Source organism: Brachyhypopomus gauderio, unplaced genomic scaffold (genome assembly GCF_052324685.1).
Source record: "Brachyhypopomus gauderio isolate BG-103 unplaced genomic scaffold, BGAUD_0.2 sc75, whole genome shotgun sequence".
In the NCBI taxonomy this organism is placed as follows: domain Eukaryota; kingdom Metazoa; phylum Chordata; class Actinopteri; order Gymnotiformes; family Hypopomidae; genus Brachyhypopomus; species Brachyhypopomus gauderio.
The window spans coordinates 35,001-59,390 of NW_027506896.1; the positions used below are offsets into that span (position 1 = coordinate 35,001).

Here is a 24,390-nt window from a genome sequence, read left to right on the forward strand (position 1 = left end):
TCAGAGTAAACACTATTTCCAGTAATTCAGCAATGGAGCTGGAAATTTGACAGGAAAAAAAAAAAAAAAAAACAACATTATTTACTTAGTGGATAAATAATGCATAAAAATCTGCATAAACACAGTTTTACGACTGTGGCCAGAGTGTATTTCATGGCAGGAGGATACAGGTGAGAACAGTTCTGGTGTAAAGTAAGAACATGTGGCAGTGTGGATAATGCCCTTGAGTTAGTGAGGAGGTGAGTAAGTCAGTAAGCATGTGTGCGCGTGTGTGTGTGCACACCTGTGTGTGTTTGTGTGTGTGTGTGTGTACCTTACAGAGAGCCTGGGCTAGGCTACCCTTCTCATCTTCTACTAACTCCTTCTGTAGTGTGAGCTGGTTCAGGGCCTCTTTTACACACACCAACTCTTTACGCACTTCGGAATGTTTAGTCTCCATTTGTTCAATAGTCCACTGCCTATATGTCCACACACACACACACACACACAAACACACAAATTAGCACACAACTGCATATACAGGAATAGAATGTGAGAGAAAGCCCATGTGTAAACATAGACAAACACTCAAACACTAACAAACATTCACACACACACACACACACACACACACACACACACACACACACACACACACACGCACACACGCACACACGCACACACGCACACACACACACACACACTCACACTCACATTAACTATTGCACTCAGAGAAACACAAACTAGAAAAGGGGTGTGTAAACACCGCTTGAATCAATTTTCCTTCCTCTAGGCAAGAGGGAAACAGTGTAGAGGTCAGAGGTCACATCTCCTTCATAAACATTGTGACTTGTACTTCCTACAGAGCACAAACCCTCAAGAACCCACTGAACTGTGTCACTGAAACAAGAATCCCGAAAAGTCACAAAATACCAAACTAAGGTCATTGCCAAAGGACTGGTGAAAACAAAGCATCTTCCTCTTCAGTGGAATTTGCAAACAACAACACAAAGTCTTGGCTTTGTGCAAGGTCATGTTGAGGAAAACATGTGTTAGTGATACTGACTGTAAACAAACAGAGGGCCGGAGGAGGGGTGGAGCTTGCGTGGGTGTGGGGGGGGGGGGGTCTTGCTGGGGGTGTGTGTGTGTGGGGGGGGGGGGGGGGGCGGGGTTGAGGGCGTTGAGGTGATGGTTACAGCCTGGCTCACGCAATGGCTCACCCCCTGTCAGCCTCCGCACGCTCACGGGCCAGCTGCCTCTCCAGGTCCTCCCGCTGCTGGCGGAGGAGGTCCCTCTGCCTCTGGACATCTTGGGCAGCAGTCCGCAGACGCTCCGCCTCCACACGCTCACCGTCCAATTGGCTGCGCAGGGTAGATACTTGCTTCTCCAGCTCATCCTTCTCTCTAGAGGTGTGAGAAAGAAGGAGAGAGAGAGAGAGAGAGAGAGAGAGAGAGAGAGAGAGAGAGAGAGAGTGGGAGGGCTGGATGATAGGTGTAGGAGACTGGTGAAGGAGATGCATGGTGCTTCAAGATGGTGTTTCAGACGAGCTGAAAACAGGATGCTGGGGATGAATATGAGTCTGAGGAGAGGGAGAGTGTCATCAACCCCCTCCAGAAACACCCCTAAACACTCCAGCAGGTTGCACGGATCACTCTAAAGCACTTCCTGTTCTTCTCATTTATTCATGGTTCTTAAGAAAGAACAGGCTAGCCAGCAGGTGTTCGGAGGGGAAGTGGACCTGGTGACGATGCCCAGCGAAGCGCGCCATCTCTGGGCTTCCCGACTGCTTTCCTCCCCGGCCCACTGGGCCTGCTGGATCTCCTGCTCCAGCTGCTGGACCTTGTTCTCCAGCTGCTTGCGTCCAGCCTCTTCCTGCAGCAGCTGGTCCCACAGGGTAGCTGCCTGGTCCTGCATGGTCCCGCAACGCAGCTCAAGCTCCTAAAGCAAACACGTTCATTAAATCAAGCTCTCAAAAATATCACAATGTACAGCAGAGACATTAACATACTTCACAGAACTAAATACTCAACCAGCAACTGCTTCACTTATCAGAGGTCAATGTCCTCACACATGCAAAGCCACTGTAATTACACCATGCCCATGACATACGTTAATGACATTAATCAAAAACTGTTGGTATGGAATAAATCTGACAGCTCAGCACAATGCTGGGAACTTTGTTCTCCGTGCTAAACAGTGATGATCTGGACTAACGTTTTTGTGTTCCGCAATCAAAACAAAAGAGTTCATGTACTTTGTCAGTGTTTCTTTCCTTCTTTGTTCCTACTGTGCCTCATTATAGTGTAATTACACTGCAACATTCACGTCAAGCTATCTGACAGCTCCAAGTATGACTGCGCCAGTATGACTGGGCCAGTATCACTGACCCGAGTTTGTTTCTGTCGATGGGTCAGAGCTCTCCGCACAGCGATTAGAGTATTCTCACACTGAGAGGAGGTGTGAGGCCCACAGGAGACTGAGAGTTGACGGGCAGCCATCTCTTCTTCCTGACCCTCTGAGCTACTGGCGTCTCCATCCTCATGCACACTCTGTAGAGTAGAGAGAGAGAGAGGGAGAGAGGGAGAGAGGGAGAGAGAGAGAGAGAGGGGGGGGGAGAGGGAGAAAGAGAGAGAGGGAGAGAGAGAGGGAGAGAGAGAGAGAGGGGGGGGGGGGGAGAGGGAGAAAGAGAGAGAGGGAGAGAGAGAGAGAGAGAGGGAGAGAGGGAGAGAGAGAGAGAGAGAGGGAGAGAGAGGGAGAAAGAGAGAGAAAGAGACAGAAAGAGAGAGAGGGAGAGAGAGAAAGACAGAGAAAGAGAGGGAGAGAGAAAGAGGCAGAAAGAGAGGGAGAGAGAAAGAGGCAGAAAGAGAGAGAGAGAGAGAGAAAAGAGACAGAAAGAGAGAGAGAGAGAGAAAGAGAGAGACAGAGAGAGAGAAAGAGAGAGGATAGACAGAGATATTTTATCTTATCATTCCCATTCATGACTGCTCCAGGTCTAAATCTGCCACATGCTTTAACAAGGCTAATGGTTCCTGCGGTTGTGTATGTTTGACCTGCTGGATTGTGTGGAGAATCTGCTGTAGTCTGCTAATCTCACTGCGCAGTGACGCCTTTTCAGTTTTCTCCTCGGCCAAACTCAGTTCCTGAAATTTAACAAAGTTTAACAACAACAGTTATTACTGCTGTTATAAAAACAACAGCAACAACAACAATCATAAGTATTATTTTTATTATTATTATTATTATGAATTGAAATAGAATTATTATTAGAATTGTTATGATGATGATGATGATGATGATGATGATGATGATGATGATGATGATGATGATGATGATGATGATGATGATGATGATAAACAAAATGCTAATTTTAAAATCCAGTCAGGGGAAGCATTCAGGTGAGAGATGAGTATTTCTGGACCTCTAGAGCAGCCCTGACACTTCACAGTCTCCAGACAGGAGTCATAGAAGAAGCGATGGACTTCATCATCATGCCAGTGGGGTGCACACACTACAGCTCCCCTCTGAACCACACATCTCATCTAGCCAAACTCCCCACGGTCTCACCATCCTGTCCAGACTGTCCTGCGAAGCCTCCTGCCTCTTGTCTTTCTCAATATTCTCGGCTCTGAGACGTTTTACCAGGTCTGCAAGTTCCAGAATCCTGCAAAGACATTTAGATATGGAAAAAATGTACAGAAACACCCACAAACCCACATATAGACACACAGACACATTCATGCAACCAGTAATTCTTAATACGTTTGTAGTGTAGCAGGTAACATTTTACTGAAAGGTACTGTTTAGAGAGGTTACACAATACCTACATGGGCCCTTCATACCATGACTTATATTATGCATAAGATACTTTCTGCTTTCTGCAGAGCTCACCTTTATTACCTTTAACCAACAGCTAAATTTAAAAAATGCTGAACTGTGAAGTCAGTTGTCACAATGTACTATGTAATTTCTTTCATATGTCATAATACATCCTAATGTCCAAAACAAACTTGCAGAATTGACAAAACCAGGTTGTAGAATAGATTATGCTTGTTGTAATAAACCTTTATAAATGTTTATGTATGTTTAAGTCAGTTGACATGAAACGCTATGTAGGTGTAATGTAGCCTTATAAACCCACTACAGATACTACTACCAAAGACCTGGACAAGTACAGAGCTATGATAAAGACAACCGGACCCTGAAGGCATAGACATTGCTCTGTGCTTGTTAAGCAATAGATATCTTGATACCCTCAGAGATTCGTCAGAGATTTGGACTGAATGCTTAATGATGTCAGTGTGACATTTTACTGGGAAGGCGCATGCAATGGCAGATTTCTGCAGTGGTGTAAGGCCGACTTGTGCAGATGGTTTCTCTGTCTGCATGTGTTAAGCGGAGGTGAAAATACAGAGCATTTATGCGTCCCTGTAGAGCTGACGTCTGATCATCATCCATCCCGAGACCCTCCTCCCCCCGCAATTACAATCAGTAAAAGGGTCATATGTCACAGAGGAGAGTGATCCCTGCTCTCCCTATTGTACAACTGTCACTGATTAAAAGATCTGAGAGAGCAGAGGTGTAATGACTAAATTCATCAAAGGATCCGAGCTCTGCTCTGCTGGTCCCAGGGAGCCGGCCCCAGAAGAACCCATCAAACAAGGGCAGTAACACGGAACATGAAAGAGTCATTTCAGGATGAACTGGATACTGCTCAACTGCTCACTAAAAAGGGAAGGAATCCAGTTTCTCTCTTTCTCTCTCTTTCTCTCTTTCTCTCTTCCTTCGGCCAGTCACGCAGCTGGATCGTGCCTAAGGCAATCCACATTATGTGTGAACACTCAGGACAATGTTCAGAGAGCCGTCCAGGATATATTTGAGTTTTAAAGATCAGAACAGCAGTAATTAAACATTATTGGTGATTTGGAAACTTTTTCATCAGAGTGTGACGAAAACAAGACTGTAGCAAAGGTACGACATTGTTATGCCCCTAATCATAAATCTAGGTGAAAAGCTCATGAGCATTATGGTTAATGTATGTCCATCCAGACCTGGAGTTGAGTTCCACCTTCTCCGCATCGAAGCGACTTTGGACATTCATGGCTTCTCTCAGTTTCTCTCTGAGCTGCCTCTCCAGCACTGAGAGCTCCAGGCCAGAGGTGGCGCTCTGCTCACCTACAGCTATCTCCAGGTTCAAGCAGGCCTGGTGCAGCTGCCGGCTAGCAGCCACACACTCCCCGCGCATGTCGGACAGACTCCTGCAATCACAGAGATGCACAGTCACATGGAAGTTTGAGTACAAGGTCAGTTATGTCTCCTTAAGACGGAGTGCCAACCATTGTCCAGGAGGACTGGAGTAGAGGGCAGCTTGGTGATTTCTTTGCTTTAAACATACCTACATAATCTAAAAACAAACTGCTGAGCTGCAGGGAAATGACCAATTTGTACTGGTGTAATCCAGTCCTCCAGAACTGGGGCTGGGTACCCTTGACCTTAAATTACTATAGATAGTGTGTAGACAGCTGTAGAGTTCAGTGCATTCTGAGGTCAGGAAATCATGTTTTAGCTGAGGAGAGCCAGATGGTCAAAGCCATTAGGTTCTATATCATTAAAAGGGACCGAGCTCTTTGAACAGTCTTGTGTTTGAGTGAGACCTTGAACCTTCTTAGCTGCGTGTTGAGTAATCCGCATTACGGCAAATTACTCAACAAATGTACAACACAGGCCAAGTTTTTCAGGCAGATCTGCTCTGAGAAATGGCCCAGCAGTGACCCATGAGGCACTCCAACCTTCAATCCTCCCCAGAGGACCCAACACACACCAGGAGATACGGGCCGTGCAAACCCTTTCAACCCCACCGACCCCTCAACTTTGACCCTCGGCTGGGTTTAGGAGAGGTGCACAGGACTGGCTACAGGCTCACAGGTCACAACACTCACCTGTCAGTAAAGGCCCGGAGCTGGGTAAAGGAGTTGCGCAGACAGGCAGCCTGGCGCCAAAGGGATCGCACTCGTGCCTGCTCACGGTACAACCTGGAGGCGCTTATCTGGGGGTGGGTAGAGGAACCACAGGGGTGTCACTGGGGCTTAGTGGACAGGAAGAGTAGAAGGGTTTGTTGAGAAATCATCATATGGTCAGCAGATTTAATACTGGAAGTCATGAAGGAACCAGAAATAGGTCGGGCTTAAGCTACAGTGCCACAGCCCCCATGCCAATATCCTGTGATAAATCATGTGGGTGAATTTATATAAAGGAACAAATTCTTAAGTGCATACTTGCACATGTGAACATACACTCATATGTAAATGCAGATATGCACAGGCACACACACACACACACACACACACTTTCTCTCTCTTTCTGTCACTTTATTCCTTTCTTTCTTCCACCGTCACTCACTTAGACACACATGCACATATGCACACCCTCCACCCACAAGCACACACGTGTATAATAAAATATACTCTTCCTGACTGTATGTGGCTGAATGCAACATGGACTCCTTAACCTTAATCTTGCCAGATGTTTGCTCGCTGCAATGTATTTTCATTTTCTCTCTTTCTTTCCCTCTCTCTCTTTCTCTCCCTCTCTCTCTCTCCAAATGACTGGAATGTTTTCACAGGAAACAACAGCTGAGAAAATCACAACAATGATTTAAAACAAAGACAGTGTCCAGACAAAAAAAAAACAGGGACCTGGGCAGAATTCCGTAAGTTCCAGAACCGAGTTCCATTGGGTTGGATTGAGGAACGATTTTCCTTGAACTATAGATTTGGATAAAAAAAAAAAAAACAGAGCAAATCCTTCCTTTCCGTTCTCTTTCCATCTCTCCCTCTTTTTCCTAGCCATTCTTGTCCTCTCTATCCATCTCCCTCTCTCTCTCCCTCGCTCTCTCTATCTTTCTCCATCTCTCACCTCCTGCTCTCTCTTCAGCCGTGTGTCTCTCCTCTCCACATCCTCCTGTGCTTTGTGCAGACTCTCTCTAAGGGCCTGGTTGGCTTCGTTGGTCTGCTCCAGCTGCTCTCGCAGGAGGGCGTTGACCTTGCTGAGACTGGAGCACCTGGGGAACACATGGGTCCATTTCAACATGTGACCTGGGCCACCACCCCCACCTGTTAAGACCCCACTCCATCACGCTCGTCGCTCTGCTCCTGCAACCCCGGAGCAACTGTCTACTTCACTCCTACATGAGCTCGTAAAGTCCTGCCTCGTACCCAGTGTGCCAGCAACACTTATGGAGGGGTTAGCAGATTCACTCGCCTCACTTACGTCAACCTTGGTGGGCTACACCAAGCTGTGAGAAATGGCATTCTGGGGTAGCATGGGGGAGAGGAGGAGAACGGAGAGATGGAGAAAGAGAGAATATTGAGCTAATGGAGGTCAGTTTCATATCATGCACCAGTAGCTGATTCCCATTGATCCCTGTGCAGTAGGACATGTGGGGCCTCAAAAAGGAGCAGTAAGGCAGACAAGGCTGGGTGTGCCATGGGTGGATGGATGGATGGATGAATAAACGTTTACTGAACCTTCATTAAAAAATGCAGCAGAGTAACTGACAACCCTCTAAATTCAGGGGTGGAGAGCTTAGGTCGGTCTGCTACAGGGGGAACCGATTTTACCGCACGCTGCCAGAACTGAGCCTGACAAACTGGATGCTGAGTTCTCCTTTGTTCTCCGACTAAAGCCTCTTGCCTGATGGGACAGAGGAGTACAAATGCCGTGATTCTGCTCGGAAACAGTGCTCACGCTTTGAAGAGAAAGAGGAAGAAAACAAGAAAAAATCTCTGAGAAACTTCTCACTCGTTTTCCTAAATTTACAACTGCATGATGGCTTCAAACTTTTTACTCACTTTCTGGCCAGTTGATTTGGACAGCTCCCAGAGATGGCTGCCATCTCTTTCTCATTTCTCCATTCTCTCTCTCTCTCTCTCTCTCTCTCTCTCTCTCTCTCTCTCTCTCTCTCTCTCTCTCTCTCTCTCTCTCTCGCTCTCTCGCTCTCTCGCTCTCGCTCTCTCGCTCTCGCTCTCTGTATTTTCCAACCTCTGCCGTTCCTCCTCCAGTAGAGCAAGTTTGCTTTGGGCATCCAACCTGTGTTCCTGCTCTGAGCACTGGAGTTGATGAGCTGAGGAGTCCAGGTGAGACTGCAGCTACACACACGCGCGCGCGCACACACACACACGCACACACACACACACACACACACACACACACACACACACACACACATAAACAATGGCTTAGTCTGCAAGAACTGCCTAACTCTGCATCTGGAGCACCATTACATTTTTTTGTGATACAAACCGAAAGGCGTAGTTTCTCCAACTCTGAGGTTTTCTCCAGAACGTGCTGTTCCAGATCTCCACATCTCGTCTTATACTGAAGTACCTGCAGATTCATCACAAGAGACACACCTATGACTGGAATCTCAACACAACAGAACACAACAGCATATATATCTGTACCCCGAGGATGCATGAACACCCGTCCAGGAGCAGGAGCAGGGACAGGGACAGGGGTAGGGACAGGGACAGGGACAGGGGTAGGGACATGAGTAGGGGTAGGAGCAGGGACAGGGACAGCTGTCCAGTGGCAGGGACAGGCAGACACACCTTGGCTTGTAGTTTGTGTACCAGCTGGGCCTGGCGGTGCTGGCTGTCCTGAAAGGCCTGCAGCTTGACACGATAGGTCTTGCTGTCCTCCCGAAGCCTCTGTAGCTCACCTGCACACACACTCTCCTGATCCGAGTCCCCAGACTGTAGGGCTAGCATTTGCTCCAGCTGTGCACACACACACACACACACACACACACACACACACACACACACACACACACACACACACACACACACATACACACACACACACAGATACAGACATCAGGATGCACAAAGTGTACATGCACATACGAATACACACACCTGTGTATATACACAGACCACAACACAAACTGATGACCCCTGACCCTGAAATGATCCAAGTACAGCCTGGCAGAGCACATAATAAATACCAGGTATGTTTCCTTCGTCTGATAAACATGACCAATAAAAGAAATGAAAAATAGACACCCAACACATATACACACACCCAACACATATACGCAGCAAACAAAAACACTTGTGAACCCACGAACACGATGTGCACTGGCCCGTCGGTTTATTTGGATAGTGTGATGGCTTGACCAGTGTGGAGAGGAGACAAGGCAGAGGACACAGAAGAGTTGACACACTTCAGACACAGCCCTGGTTTCTACCCTGACATCCATGCTTAAGGGCTGGGTCTTCAGCCCCAGTGTCCCTTAACCCCCCAACCCCAGATCTCCTCCGTCTCTTCCCCCCTCAGCCCAACCCAGCCTGGTGCCAGACAACCAGTCCCCAGTAACACAAACCACATGTTCCCTCAAACACATCAACATGCTGGCCCAGCTGGCTAAAACAAAGTGAGACAGGAGGGAGAGAGAGAGAGAGAGAGAGAGAGAGAGAGAGAGAGAGAGCGAGTGAGTGAGAGACTATTGGTGGAGACTTATGTATCCTTACATTAAACATACACGTCCATGGTCACACTCACAAACACATGCACACACACACGCACACATACACACACAAACACTCACACACACACACACACGCACGCACACACACACACACACACACAAACACTCACACACGCACGCACACACACACACACACACACACACAACTAATATCACTTGCACTGACAGAGGTCTCCCGTGCCACCCAGCCTCACCATGTGCTGTACTGCAGTAAGAGGCTTGGACAACAGTCCTCTGTTCCTGATCGGCGCCAAGGGCTTCGCAAACCTCAATAAAATATTTTCAAACAGGCGCTCGGAGGGTTTTTACTTCATACACTACAAAGACGTGCGAAGTTGCACCCAGCGTTGGGCGGATTGAGGGTTCACGGCTCACGAGGGAACAGCAGGCCTGTTTAAGAGTTCGTTGTTAAGGTGACAGCTTTTTGAGAGGAAGAAGGGAGTGAAAAACATGGGTGGAGGACAAAAGAGAGAATAAGAGAAAGAACAAGAGAGAGAGAGAGAACAGCTGTGTTTAAAAGCTCCTCTGGAAACAGCTGTGTGCAACACTATCGATTATGTGTCTCTGCAACTATTTTGGCATAGTTATTGGCAGTTTTTCTGCTACAACGCACAGAAAAGCAACTGGGTTTGTTTGATTGAACAACATAAAATAAATGGCCCAGTCGCACACTCTCTGTTTTTATTACAGCTTTTTAGAGCTGTGTGGGGTGAAAGGCTCCTGAACTGCTCTGGTCCAAACCAACTTTAAGCACCAGTAAAAATGAAAGTGGGTTTTGTTTCTAAGCAGTGGTGTTCAGCTTCTTTGCAAAGACACCGTCTAACTGTCCTGCAAGGCCATTACGGCGAACGCACAACTACACTGAGGTGTTTTAAAAGCATGTGATCTTCCTTCTCACTCTGTACTTCTGGACACTTGGTCATTTGACTCAGACCCTCCTAACCCCATGTCCACCGATGAGGAACCAGACCTGTTCTGATTTGTGCTTCGGGAAATCTTTGTGTTATTTCATGGTGGAGATGGCACAGCACACAACAGAAGAGAACTGTAGTAGCAAGATGGCAGAGTGCATAGATCACCTTTGAGCAAGAAGTCTGTTTTTATCCAAAAAGCAAGCATGAATCCACCATTGGTAATAAGATGGAGAGGACTACTCCATGTGAGAAGAACAGTAGGTAAAATGTTTTCATGAGATGTTTTGCAAATGCAACGGAAACTAGAAACAAGCTACTAAGTGTTAATAAGTGTTTAGTTTGCCAGTATATATATGTGTGTATAAAAATGGAAAATGGACAATGTAATTTATGTCTTAAACTTTATAGATATTGTTAAACACCATGAGAAGATGCAGGACTCTTGTGCTCAGCTATGGTGGGATCCTCTTGTTCTCAACTTTTATAACAAATAGCAACTTTCGTGTGTCAAGGGAGGTCGGTGACCTTTATGTGACCTCAGACCTGCCCGAGTGATAATTCATGGGAGGATGCAACTCCAGTTATGGACCAAATTCCCACCAGTATCTAATAAAGCATGAGTGGACTCCATGAACCAGAAAACAACTCACTCTATACACAGCAATGACGAATGATGCAATGACATCCATGGTGTTATTTAATCCCTGCTGCTAGAGGGGACCGAGGCAAGTTTCTCTTATCCCAGCCAGTCTGCTGCCACTGGCTTGGCGCTTGTCCACTGAGCTCATGGGTGGGGTTGGGGGTGGGGGTAGAGGTGGGGGTGAGGGGTCCACGTTCAGAGGCCGCTCAGATCGCTCCGTCATGTCTTGTGGGTAGAGCTCAGGTTTAAAACGTCATCACCGATCACACATGAAACGTCTTTTGTTGTCAAGATGAAAAGCACAGAACACGTCAGACCATGATGTGCATTGGCAGATCACGATCGAACCTTTGATCATTTGTTGAGGATTACAGCTGCATTACACACATAGCATGTGGTACAAGTACAGAAAGTTGTTTAAATCCATGCTTAAGATCATTCAAAACCATTCAAAAAGTTGTGCTAGTGCAAAGTAACCACCTCTACATATTACCCACTTTATAAAAAAACACGTATTAATTCAATTTGTGGGTTTATAGTTAGATACAATACATTTGTCACCCTCCAATACTTCATCAATGATCAGCAGTGACACAGACACATGTGTCAAAACTCCAGCAGCATTGCTGTGTCTGACACACATGAATGCAACACTCACTACTCCAATACCATTCATGAACTCCTAGCAGGGTACATCAGGGCTCTAGAAGTCAGTCCTCTGTCCATGTCCTAGAATCATGTGAAACACAGTCACACACACACACACACACGCACAGACTCCCAAACAAAAAACAATAACACTGTCCCTAACATACACACACAAACCTTTTTCTGGGGAAAAATGTTTAAGTGTGCATTTGGGACACAACCTGTTCCAAATGAGGGCCTGTGATTTGAGGCTGTCCACTCATCCTTTTACAACAGCTAATGGACAACATGCAACCCATGCTGTGAGATCCTTCATAGGCGTGTTTCATATTGCCATATGGTTTCATCTGCCTTCTCTCCGTTAGTATCTATTCCCTGGATCCTTCTTCACTTTTAGGAAGGGAGAAATCCTGCACTGCCCTCTCAAATGTGTTTTGTGTTAGCATTTTTATATTACTTAATATTTATGATTTGTGCCACTCCTTGCATTGTCTCATTTGATAAATATTCCAGAATACATCAAGGAGCAACAGTTCTTTGATTCAGCTGCCAATAACCAGCGAGAGAAAAGTCCTCCGCGCCCCTGAAATCTCTCTGCCAGAGGGCCAGAACGCACTACCACATTATTTCTGCTCAGCCTCCCTGTGTTCAGAAGAGCCGTGTTCTGGAATGACCTACTAATACGAGAACAAATATGTTTAGCATCATGTCTGTTTTCCATGTCCAACAGTTCCAGCCCTGAGCTATGTGAGAGAGGGCCAGAGGGCAGCGAGGGGACCAGTCCCATCTCACTGCAATTACACTGGATTACACTGGATTACAGTGCAGAGGTGCCAGTGGGCAAAGGGATGCTCTCAGCTGACAGTCTGGGCAGTGTGAGCTGGGCAGTGCTGATGAGGAACGGATTACATACAGAAAGCAGGAGGGCAGACGTCACCTGATGGTGGTGGCTTTACTGCAGTGGCATTAAAATCTGCACCTTGGATACAAATCTGTTCTTGGATTTTGTAATTACTTGTAGTTGAGTTAACTGGTGGGCCCTGGAATACTGTGAGGACCTGTCCCTGGAGTAATGTGAGGACCTGTCCCTGGAGTAATGTGAGGACCTGGCCCTGGAGTAATGTGAGGACCTGGCCCTGGAATACTGTGAGGACCTGGCCCTGGAGTAATGTGAAGACCTGACCCTGGAGTAATGTGAGGACCTGTCCCTGGAGTAATGTGAGGACCTGGCCCTGGAGTAATGTGAGGACCTGGCCCTGGAGTAATGTGAGGACCTGGCCCTGGAATACTGTGAGGACCTGTCCCTGGAGTAATGTGAAGACCTGACCCTGGAGTAATGTGAGGACCTGGCCCTGGAGTAATGTGAGGACCTGACCCTGGAGTAATGTGAGGACCTGGCCCTGGAGTAATGTGAGGACCTGGCCCTGGAGTAATGTGAGGACCTGGCCCTGGAGTACTGTGAGGACCGGGCACTGGAGTACTGTGAGTTGAATTCCTCTCCTCTAGTGCTTCAGTTCAGGTTTGCTAAATGTATCCTTCTGCACTCAAAGGTGTGTGGCATGTCGACTTCTCACAACCATCTGGACATCTATATCTTATCTAGGCTGCATTTTTGCAGCTCTGTGAAACTCAAAGGCTACCTTAATACTCAAAATTGTATTATTACATTCAAAGCAGGTGGTCAAAAAAATTTGGCAAAGTAAAACTTTCCTAGGAACAGATGAAAAGATACATGATTTTAAAAGGCTGGGCAGATGTAACAGAGATGGCCACGGTGTGTCATAAGATGCCGGTGTGTGAAGGGTTACAGCTGGGAGTGTTTTTGTCTGCCTTGGCCAAGACTCAGAGCCTTAATAAAGGGAATTAATGCAGTGAACTATCTGTCAGATTCCCAAACACAGCTGGAGTAGACATACAAGACATACAATGCACACACACACATGCACATACACACATGTATGCACAGACACACACAAACACACACACACACACACACACACACACACACACACACACACACACACACACACACACACACACACACACACACACACACACACACACACACACACACACACACACACACACACACACACCACCCCTTTCTTTCAAAGTCCCACAGTGAGAGGCACTCAACTAAGAGAGGCCAAGAGGACTATAAAAGCTGTTTTGAAGCATCACTGACTGGGATTGCACAATGCACATCAACATACCTGAGCAGAGTACACACACACACACCTACACACATATATACACACACACACACACACACACACACACAAATGTGTAAATTGTTTGCGGGGGGATGGGGGTGTAAAATTGACACAAATTAAGTATTATATCGCGATTGATCGATCGCCAGTGTTTGGCGAACTACTAACTCATTGAATCATAGATGTAGATCAGAGATAAATAAACGAGATTTTTTTTCAGCGTGAGAAATCAGATGTATGGCATGTGAGCGTGTGAAGAGCGCCACAAATGTGGCTCTGACTGGGGATCACTGGACCTCTGTTAGCAACAAGAATTATCTTGGTGTGACAGCTCATATTATATAGATGTTGAATGGAAGATCCAGTCATTTGGTACTTCTAGGCACTATGGAGATGCATGTGGCAGAGGCCTGGGAAATGAAAGAAAGTCTACCATCTAAAATGGTATTAAAAACATTAAAAACAACTGATTTACTTCAGTTCTTCTTATTCTTCCAATATCCTGAGCAAAACTCCCAAAATTAAACAACATTTTTGGTCAGAATTTCCAGTGTTCTGAAAACTGTTTGCTCTGTTTTCTGCACTCATCTATTGGACTGTGTAGTAGACTGGTGGGAAAATAAACAAGATGTTGAAGTTTGATTATGTTCATTGATTTATTCATCATTCAAACTTAAATTAATATTTCATGTTAAATACTGAAATGCGATTAATTTCGATTAATTAATTACAAAGTTTGTAATTAATTCGATATTTTTTTTATCGCGTCCCACCTAATATATATATATTGTATGTGCTTAGTGAACCTGTGCAAGCAAGGATCACCAGGATCTCCCACTCCAAAATCTACCTCACCAGGATCTACTACACCAGGATCTAGTGATGGATGTAGTGATGGATGTAGTGATAGATGTAGCGATAGATGTAGTGATAGATGTAGTGATAGATGTAGGGATGGATGTAGTGATAGAGGTAATGATAGAGGTAGTGAAAGATGTAGTGATGGATATAGTGATAGATGTAGTGATGGATGTAGTGATGGATGTAGTGATGGATGTAGTGATGGATGTAGTGATAGATGTAGTGATGGATATAGTGATAGATGTAGTGATGGATGTAGTGATGGATGTAGTGATGGATGTAGTAACAGATGTAGTGATGGATGTAGTGATGGATGTAGTGATGAATGTAGTAACAGATGTAGTGATATATGTAGTGATGGATGTAGTGATGGATGTAGTGATGGATGTAGTGATGGATGTAGTGATAGATGTAGTGATGGATGTAGTGATAGATGTAGTGATGGATGTAGTGATGGATGTAGTGATAGATGTAGTGATGGATGTAGTGATGAATGTAGTAACAGATGTAGTGATGGATGTAGTGATGGATGTAGTGATAGATGTAGTAATAGATGTAGTGATGGGTGTAGTGATAGATGTAGTGATAGATGTAGTGATAGATGTAGTGATGGATGTAGTGATAGATGTAGTGATGGATGTAGTGATGGATGTAGTGATAGATGTAGTGATGGATGTAGTGATGGGTGTAGTAATAGATGCAGTGATAGATGTAGTGATGGATGTAGTGATGGATGTAGTGATAGATGTAGTGATGGATGTAGTGATGAATGTAGTAACAGATGTAGTGATAGATGTAGTAACAGATGTAGTGATAGATGTAGTGATGGATGTAGTGATGGATGTAGTGATGGATGTAGTGATGGATGTAGTGATGGATATAGTGATAGATGTAGTGATAGATGTAGTGATAGATGTAGTGATGGATGTAGTGATGGATGTAGTGATAGATGTAGTGATGGATATAGTGATAGATGTAGTGATGGATGTAGTGATTGATGTAGTGATGGATGTAGTGATGGATATAGTGATGGATATAGTGATAGATGTAGTGATAGATGTAGTGATAGATGTAGTGATGGATGTAGTGATGGATGTAGTGATAGATGTAGTGATGGATGTAGTGATAGATGTAGTGATGGATGTAGTGATGGATATAGTGATGGATATAGTGATAGATGTAGTGATAGATGTAGTGATGGATGTAGTGATGGATATAGTGATGGATGTAGTGATGGATGTAGTGATGGATGTAGTGATAGATGTAGTGATAGATGTAGTGATGGATGTAGTGATAGATGTAGTAATGGATATAGTGATAGATGTAGTGATGGTTGTAGTGATGGATGTAGTGATGGATGTAGTGATGGATGTAGTAACAGATGTAGTGATGGATGTAGTGATGGATGTAGTGATGAATGTAGTAACAGATGTAGTGATGGATGTAGTGATGGATGTAGTGATGGATGTAGTGATAGATGTAGTGATGGATGTAGTGATAGATGTAGTGATAGATGTAGTGATGGATGTAGTGATGGATATAGTGATAGATGTAGTGATGGATGTAGTGATGGATGTAGTGATAGATGTAGTGATAGATGTAGTGATGGATGTAGTGATGGATGTAGTGATAGATGTAGTAATGGATATAGTGATAGATGTAGTGATGGATGTAGTGATGGATGTAGTGATGGATGTAGTAACAGATGTAGTGATGGATGTAGTGATGGATGTAGTGATGAATATAGTAACAGATGTAGTGATGGATGTAGTGATGGATGTAGTGATGGATGTAGTGATAGATGTAGTGATGGATGTAGTGATAGATGTAGTGATGGATGTAGTGATGGGTGTAGTAATAGATGTAGCGTTCCTGAGTGACAACAACATCATTATGAAACACACAAAGCTAGAAGTATACCAAGGGCTGAGAGAAGAGTTGGAAAAGATGTTCACACACACACACTAGTGATCACTAGGGGGCTGTGGTGCACACGTGCCCAGAGCTGTGGGCAGTCCTGGCCCGGGGAACAGTTGGGGTTAGATGCCTCGCTCAAGGGGACATCAGTCATGGCCTCAGGCTTGGGAATCGAACCCACGACACTCCAGTCACAAGACTGGTTCCCTAACCACCAGACCATGACTGTTCCTATTGTCACCAGACAGGCCTTTGGTGGTGGAGGTACACAGTGTGGACAGCTGTGTTTAATCAATACAGAACTACCCTATGCTTTGTGAATAGTACAGTGACAAGCCAATATTACTTAAATAATATAATTTATCCAGTCATTGTGCCTCTGCATGAACAACACAGGCCTAATTTCATCTTCATAGATGACAACACCCCAACTCATCGAGGTCACATCATTAGGGAACGGCTGCTGGAGACTGGGGAACCTCAAATGGAGCGGCCTGCACTTTCTCCAAACCTGAATCCCATAGAAAACCTACAGGATCAGCTGAGTCACCTTGTAGAAGTTCATAACTCTGTACCCCAGAACCTCAATGACCTGAGGGCCCTTCAAGAAGAGTGGGGTGCATGACGATAAGTGAACAGCATGAGAAATAGTTTGAAATGGGGAAATCATTTTTGCATGCTTCTACTTAAATGCCCTACTTTCATGGTGTGATATCACTGTAGCGTGAACTTTTTATGTTCTCCATAAATTTCACCCGAAAGCCAAATATCCATAACTTTTTGTGAGTAGTGTATATATATTTATACACATACACACACTGGATGGCCACTTTGCTTGCACAACTGGTGAAGGACCTTCTGTGTGTTTCACTGCAATTTTGACTACCTCTACATCCTTCACAGCACACAATGCAGTTACTCTTAACTGGGACTGAGAAAAGCACAGAAAGTTACAGAGGAGCATTTCATTAAGCCTGGTGACTGTTCTGGACATGATCATCTTGGGGGAGTGAGTCTCTGGAGTGCTTCTCTGGAGTGAGTCTCTGGAGTGCCGGCACGCACACCCCCCAAGCCAGCTGATCATAACCCAGTAGCCTGAAACAGGCAGCAGAACCAAACCCAGGAGCCAAAACCCAGGAATCAGGACCCCCATCTCCCAACAAGCCACGCCTTATCAGCATCACCTAGGGATGGGGGAATCCTCTCAGCACCAACTGGTCTGAAACTCTGGAACAATATATAAAGCCTTGCTGACAAACTGCATCAGAGGTTTAAAAGAAGCACCGCCCCCCCCCCCCCCCCCCCCTTGTGCTTGACAATTATTCTTAAAGGTTAAGGGTGTATGGCTAGTTGTGTGACTGTTAGTTTTGTAAAGTACTCCATTTGATTAACATCTCTACTTTATCACATATGAAACACTGCATTTAGGTCACTCACAAATAAAAATGGAATGTTTCTTGCATATTCGGTCCAAAAGCTCTAAAATATACCATGCAATTGTGTTACACAGACACCAATGTGATCAATCTAACACTTCTGACACACTCCCACACAAACACACGAACACCGACGTAGCAGGGGAGCGTGAGAAAATGCAGTCTTGGCAGATCTCCAGGATCAACACAGAAAGGTCAAAGTTCACTCCAACTTGTTCCCCAGTCTTCTGAGATGATGCAGCTTTTCAAACTGAGTCAGGGTTTATCCTGGTTCAAACTGGGTCAGATTGAACCAGGATATTTGATTAGTGTATCCCAGTTCAAGGGCAATTTCAAAGGATCACAAGAAATCATGGTGACTTTTCCAGAAGAAGAGGTTGACTTGCTGAGTGAAACCTGCTGCTCAAATGTTTCCCTTCACCCCTGTGTTTTTCATGAGGTGGGGCGCCTCCAAAATCTCCCAAAAGACCTGGGGAAGGGGTCGCTTGGTTCACTGATCTGCTTCAATTAGACAAACACTTTACCATATGCCATGCTAAGACTGATTCATCTCTTTGGAGCTAAAGTACTAGCAAGACACAAACGAGGCCGCGGACATCCAAACTCCACCACAAACACCAATTCATCCCATAACACCACAAACACACCACATGGTCCATTCTGCACATGAAACTGGGAAGTTGACTTTAATGTCCAAGAAAGTGAAACCTCGTAAAAACCTCCTAAAACTTCTAGAAATCTCCTGAAACCTCCTAAAAATCTTTGAGAAGGAACGAAGGAATGAAATGGAGTGCTCTATCCACATGTTGATTACCCAAATGCATAATCTTCACATACTAAGCGTATCCTTGTACAAATTTATATGATTTTAGAGAGTTATTTATAGCAGGTTCATGAACAAATATCAACTGCAGGCTCAATAAAATTTAATCTTGAGGCTCACATAAAATATGGTGAAACTGCACAGTATGATGATCAGTTTTAATAACTAAGTGTCAATTGTCAACTAAGTGTCAATTCATAATCAATCGGGCTTCATGGGTTCTTCTCAGTGAGGAGTTAGAGGGGGTGCAGTTCCAACTGAAGTCCACACTGATACAAGCTTCTCTTTTCTCCTGCTTGTTCTGCCGCTTCTGATCTAGGGCCAGATTTTCAGCAAGGTCGAGGTCTTCAGAGTTGCTATGATCAGCGTGCAGACAAGAATACCTATGGCATGCAAACTTTTCACATTAGTGTATGAGGTAGCATTTTTATAACACAGAACACCAGTACAAATAAAGAACCTCTGCACAGCCAAAAATATTAAAAAATATTAATATAAATAAATATTAATGGATAAGAACTCTGGATGAATGGATTCTGCTTACTCCACCACTTCACCGTCACCTTCCTGTTTCTTCACGACTACTCCACCTGTTGCTCCGTCCTTCAGATCACTCCTCTAACTGTAACCGCGTGGGTGGAGGCATGGTTTACACTCGCTAAAGAAGTATATGAGAACCAGAACAGAAACTTACACTGAGAGGATACACTGACAGACCGGAGAGGTCCGCGGAGACCACAAAATCTCAAGATCTCAGTGAGAGACAACGTGACAATCTCAAGATCTCAGTTGGAGAGACCGTGACAATCTCAAGATCTCAGTGTGTGAGACAATCTCAAGATCTTTCATTTCAGAGCTTCTCTATGTTTCATGTGAGTATGGGTTCATAAAGTCTGCACTGAAAGATTGAAACACACTTAAGGACTAACAAAAACTAAGTAAAATATAACAAAGAAATGTTGATTGCGTTGGAACAAAACAAATCATGGACACAAGAAGTAGACCGGATAGTCACAAATGCATCTTTTAAAGTACAATCAGCCTCACAGAGAAGAATGGATGAACCAGAACTCAGGTCTGGAGATCCAAAGCTTCATGCTCTGGCTGAACTTTGAACACTTACAACTGGCCGCATTCATCCATTCTGCATGGCAAGTGAGAACTTGACCCTATAAAGACCAAAACAAAGGAGTAGGGTTGGGAGGTGTGGCCAAACCCCTATGGCAGTTTTCCTGGGAGCGCCATGCCACACCGAGCAAAGCTCACGGGAGTGGAAGCTGAGACAGCTCGGCACACAGCGAGACACCCACATCGGCAACATTGCTGCCAGAGACGTTCTGCACCGAACCTTTTTCCAGAGCACGTCTTTGCTAATGTGTGTTAATGGGAAAGGGTTCCACGAAGCAGGCAGAAGAGTGTGAGCTGATCTTCGATGATGAGGGAGAGGAGAGAACAGCCATGAGGAAGGACGAGGCATCAGGTCAGGACAGATGCCATAAATGTTGCTGGAGCCATGAAGCTGAATTTTGCAGCTTAGGATAATAGTCAAGTCAAGTCAAGCTCATACAGTGGATAAAGGTTATGGGGGGATATCTGCTAGCACAGTGTAACTCCTGTTTTGGCCTCTTCAGAATATAAATAAATAAACCAATAAATAAACAGTCTATTTATACCCACCAGACCAATTAAGTTTTATTTATAGCATAAATGCTAAAATACGCTCCAGGGTCAGAACATAACGCTTAGGCAGCAGAAAGTGACCACTGTTATCACAAACAGCAGCTTTGTGGCCCGGGAAAAATGAACTGTTTCTTCCACGGCCCCAAGAGAAGGAGCCGTGACCCCCCCTCAACCCCATCAATAAAGCAGGCGGGCAGTAAGCCAGGGTGACGTAGGACCCCCCCTGATGAGTCTGTGTGTGTGTGTATGTGCGTGTGTGTGTGTGTGTGTGTGTGTGTGTGGTGTGAGAGAGAGAGAGATAAAGAAAGAGAGGGAGATGGAGATGGAATCACTGAATCAGACCCTGAATCAGACTCTGTGTCTAAAAAAAAACAATACAGCTATGACGACCTGTGACAAAACTACTTGGTTTATTTTTGACTCTGAAACATGAACATGACAGAGTAGTAAATTCTATCCAACAAATTCCTACTCCTGTTGAGTTTACCTTCATCCCTGTGGGAATGTGAGAAGGCTTCTCAAAGCCAAAGTCAGTTCAAACAGAAATAAAGATTGTTTCCCTCCACGTGACATCGCTCGTTTGCACACGGCTGCTTGCTTCTGAGTTCCTTCATGGAGAAACGGGCTTCCCCCTTTCCAAAGGAGCCACGAGCCTCTGATGTTTGCTGTGCATATATTCCATTTCAGAGCCATGTGCTCGCTTCCTTGTTTTCCATCAAAGGACCACTGTGCCTGGCTCCCCCGAGCTACCCTCTGAGCACATGGCATACTCATCTGTCTGTCCTCCATCACATACAGAAAAAAGAGGAATTCCTTTGGTACGCCTCTATTAATGAGGGCCCCCCTATTCTCACCCTTGGATAGCAGGGCTGAAGGAACCCACCAAACTCGGCAGCTGACAGCTTGAGCATATCTAAACACTACAAGAATTTGACCTTAGACAGAAGACCTTTTCTAAACTCCCCGTCACGAGAACTTCACCCAGCATGCACCAGAGGAGTTGCAGAATACAACCATTATCTTTACGAGCGAATCTCTGAAAATGAAACAAAAATGCTAGGTGGTCCTAACCTTTCATAAAGAGGTTAAATTGACCTTTTACCTGAAATTCAGAGTATATCAGCAGGGAACACTACCAAAGCAAGCTTGCAGTAATTGTGTATTGTCGTGTGTGTGTTGTGAACTGCAGTGAAGCCCTCGAAAGCATTGCAGCAATCCTCTATTCACACCAGATGGAGATATATTGATGCCATGCTCAAGAATTGTTTTTGAAGCATGGTGCCAGAGTTATTGCCTCAGGGATCAGATCAGGCCCAAATTAGGCCCACTGACCACAGTTCCTGCTGAGAAGTGTTTCATACTGAAATTCCTTCTCAATCAATGGGCCTCATTCATGGATGAACCTTTCTGAAATATTTCAATAGAAGCACTTGAAAAGAAGTTATTTTTTAAGATAAGTCAAACATAATAAATGCAGTGATTATAATGATACATCCTAAACAAACATTTCTGAATGAAACATATATTTAGATACTAGAAAGTAGACTAGTACTGGGGAGCACTGTCTTGCTAATTTTGCATCTGCTTTGATGTTTTGGTTTTGTTTTGTTTATTTTCTTTTGTAAATGAAATGAGATACAAGAAAATGACTCCATGCAAAAGTAGATGACACTCCCACATCGGGCTGCAATTCACTCGTGACATCCTGAAATAAGACTCCATATCTATTTATAACAAGGTGAACATGCTTTAATGTGAAAGATCAAGCCATTCTGGAGCCGTTGCTAACAGGCACCTACAATCCTGCCTCCAGCGATCCTGCAGTCTCCAAACAGGAGTACCGTCACCACCTGGTACACTATATACAACAGCATGAGTTACACAAACACACTTTCTGCTCAGACTACATAAGGGAGGCTTACTGTCTGTGTTTCTGGTGTAGCTCTTGGTACAGAATGGCCTGTCGGTTGCCAAATTTACAAGTAGGACCCACCAGGGTGGCATTAATTGACTGAACCCAGTGGGAATGCGAGATGACTTAAGAGGTTAAAAAAAGATGCAGATAGTTTATTATTATTAGGGGCTGCTCTGGTGTTTACAGGAAGAGGAGGGACCATTTTAAGTCTGAGGGAACAGAACAGAAAACATAGGAGCATACTTGTGGAGAGCTCCGATTCTGCCGCCTCTGCAGTGGAAGCCATGACACGCGTTAAACCGTGTGCGTGGGGCCGTGTCAATGAGTTGCGTAAAGCGAATTACCCCCATTTCTAATTGGGGGTGATCGCACTGAGCGCACACGTGCGTTTGAGTTCCTACCCTGCTGGTGAGCGCAGCCTGCTTACTGAGCAGCTGCTCTCTGTCCGCGCGCGTCTGTGAAAGGCGATCCTTCAGACGGCGGTCCTCTCCCTGTGCGCCGCAATCACCGAGAATAGCGGGAGCTCCAGCGGACACTAGGGGAAGGTCAGAGGAATGGATGTTATACGGATCGTGATATTAGGTGCTCGCTGATTAACTGCACAACTAACGGGTGTACCTGCAGACTCCTCCGTCAGGTTTTGGGTGATGATCTGTCGGATGCGGGCAGTAACCGGCGTGTCCTCGGAGTCCCCGTGGTCCCCGCGCACCGTCAGGGCCTTCTCCTCGGCGTCGGGACTTAGCAGCGACTCCTCTAGTTTCTGTGGCATCATCGGCGGTATGATGAGAGCCCCACTATTATACTCACTGTGCATTTGTAACTCCATCGTGTCATTTAGATGAACTTGACTTATAACCGTCATAACTAAACAGTCTAGTGACATAAACTAATCATTTGCGCAGACGTCGTTTTACTTATGCACCGTTTCATTCTATATCTAAAATACGTGTAGTGAAATTCAACAAGCCTGTTTGGTCAGTGCACGTTACTTGTCTTCAGTTTCAGGATGGAAATTAAGCTGACCTTCTGATCGACCTTAATTTGTTGAAACATCTCGATACTCGTTAATATTAAATCGGGCTCTCTCCTCTTTCAATCAGACACGCTGTTTCGAACAAGCGACGCTACATAAACCGATCAACTTCACGTTTGCTCCAGATAGAATGACTCGTTGGGAACGCACCTGAATCACTGCCTCCAGGCGCGGCCACTGCTCCCCGCGCTCCCCCCGAGAACTCATATGGAAACGCACTTTGGCTCCAACAGTAAACCAAGTCACGCAGTGAAACGTGCAGTATCGTAAATCATGAAAATGCGCGAATTGTGTGTTGCAGTCCAGTGGTGGTGAGCAGTTCACTAGCTACAAATCCGATGTCAAAGCAAATAAAAGTTTTCAGTTTGCTGGTCAGCGGTGCATTGCGGTGCATGTTTTTTGCATGTGGTTAATTAACAACAAGCAAAAAAACGTTTGCCCACTGCAAGTATGAGGCCAAGCAAAACTTTAGTAAAAGACTGCAATCACAACAGAGCTCGAGGTGACGCTCACTGGTTGTTGTGGAAACGGGACGCTCCCGGGCAGTTGCCGGGGCAATAGAATGCCAGCTTTCCCGTTTCCGTAGTTACAAGGACGCAAGAGCTCGCGGTTTTGAGGCCTGCGTTAGCAGAGAACTACCAACTAGCGTCTGTGCTGTGGTCTGTGCAAGTTAATCATAACCATAATCATACGTTGCAAAAACGAGAGAGGGCCACCTTGCAAGGGGCGTTAATCTGCACCTTTTACCTCTGATCATTTGGTAACAACTAGCATATTTGCCAGC

General features: G+C 45.2%; 1 protein-coding gene across 7 annotated transcripts in view; it reads right to left on the bottom strand.

Moving 5' to 3' along the window:
- crocc2 (ciliary rootlet coiled-coil, rootletin family member 2) overlaps nucleotides 1–24,204 on the bottom strand; it is a 55,764-nt gene extending 31,560 nt beyond the window's left edge. For 3 of the 7 annotated variants that reach the window (XM_076990469.1, XM_076990466.1, XM_076990464.1), the window contains exons 1-14: nucleotides 23,192–23,728; nucleotides 22,975–23,108; nucleotides 8,586–8,753; nucleotides 8,278–8,361; nucleotides 8,017–8,123; nucleotides 6,892–7,036; nucleotides 5,916–6,022; nucleotides 5,028–5,234; nucleotides 3,544–3,640; nucleotides 3,030–3,119; nucleotides 2,367–2,528; nucleotides 1,718–1,917; nucleotides 1,200–1,382; nucleotides 314–458 (exon numbers count right to left, since the gene is read on the bottom strand). In XM_076990469.1, the coding sequence (XP_076846584.1) occupies nucleotides 314–458; nucleotides 1,200–1,382; nucleotides 1,718–1,917; nucleotides 2,367–2,528; nucleotides 3,030–3,119; nucleotides 3,544–3,640; nucleotides 5,028–5,234; nucleotides 5,916–6,022; nucleotides 6,892–7,036; nucleotides 8,017–8,123; nucleotides 8,278–8,361; nucleotides 8,586–8,753; nucleotides 22,975–23,108; nucleotides 23,192–23,456 (2,094 nt within the window). In that variant the 5' untranslated portion in view covers nucleotides 23,457–23,728. Of the gene's footprint in view, nucleotides 1–313; nucleotides 459–1,199; nucleotides 1,383–1,717; nucleotides 1,918–2,366; nucleotides 2,529–3,029; nucleotides 3,120–3,543; nucleotides 3,641–5,027; nucleotides 5,235–5,915; nucleotides 6,023–6,891; nucleotides 7,037–8,016; nucleotides 8,124–8,277; nucleotides 8,362–8,585; nucleotides 8,754–22,974; nucleotides 23,109–23,191; nucleotides 23,730–23,756 lie in introns of those variants that run through there. The other 4 variants (XM_076990468.1, XM_076990467.1, XM_076990470.1 and 1 more) reach the window with 4 other exon arrangements.
- Between the last annotated feature and the right edge of the window lie 186 nt (nucleotides 24,205–24,390).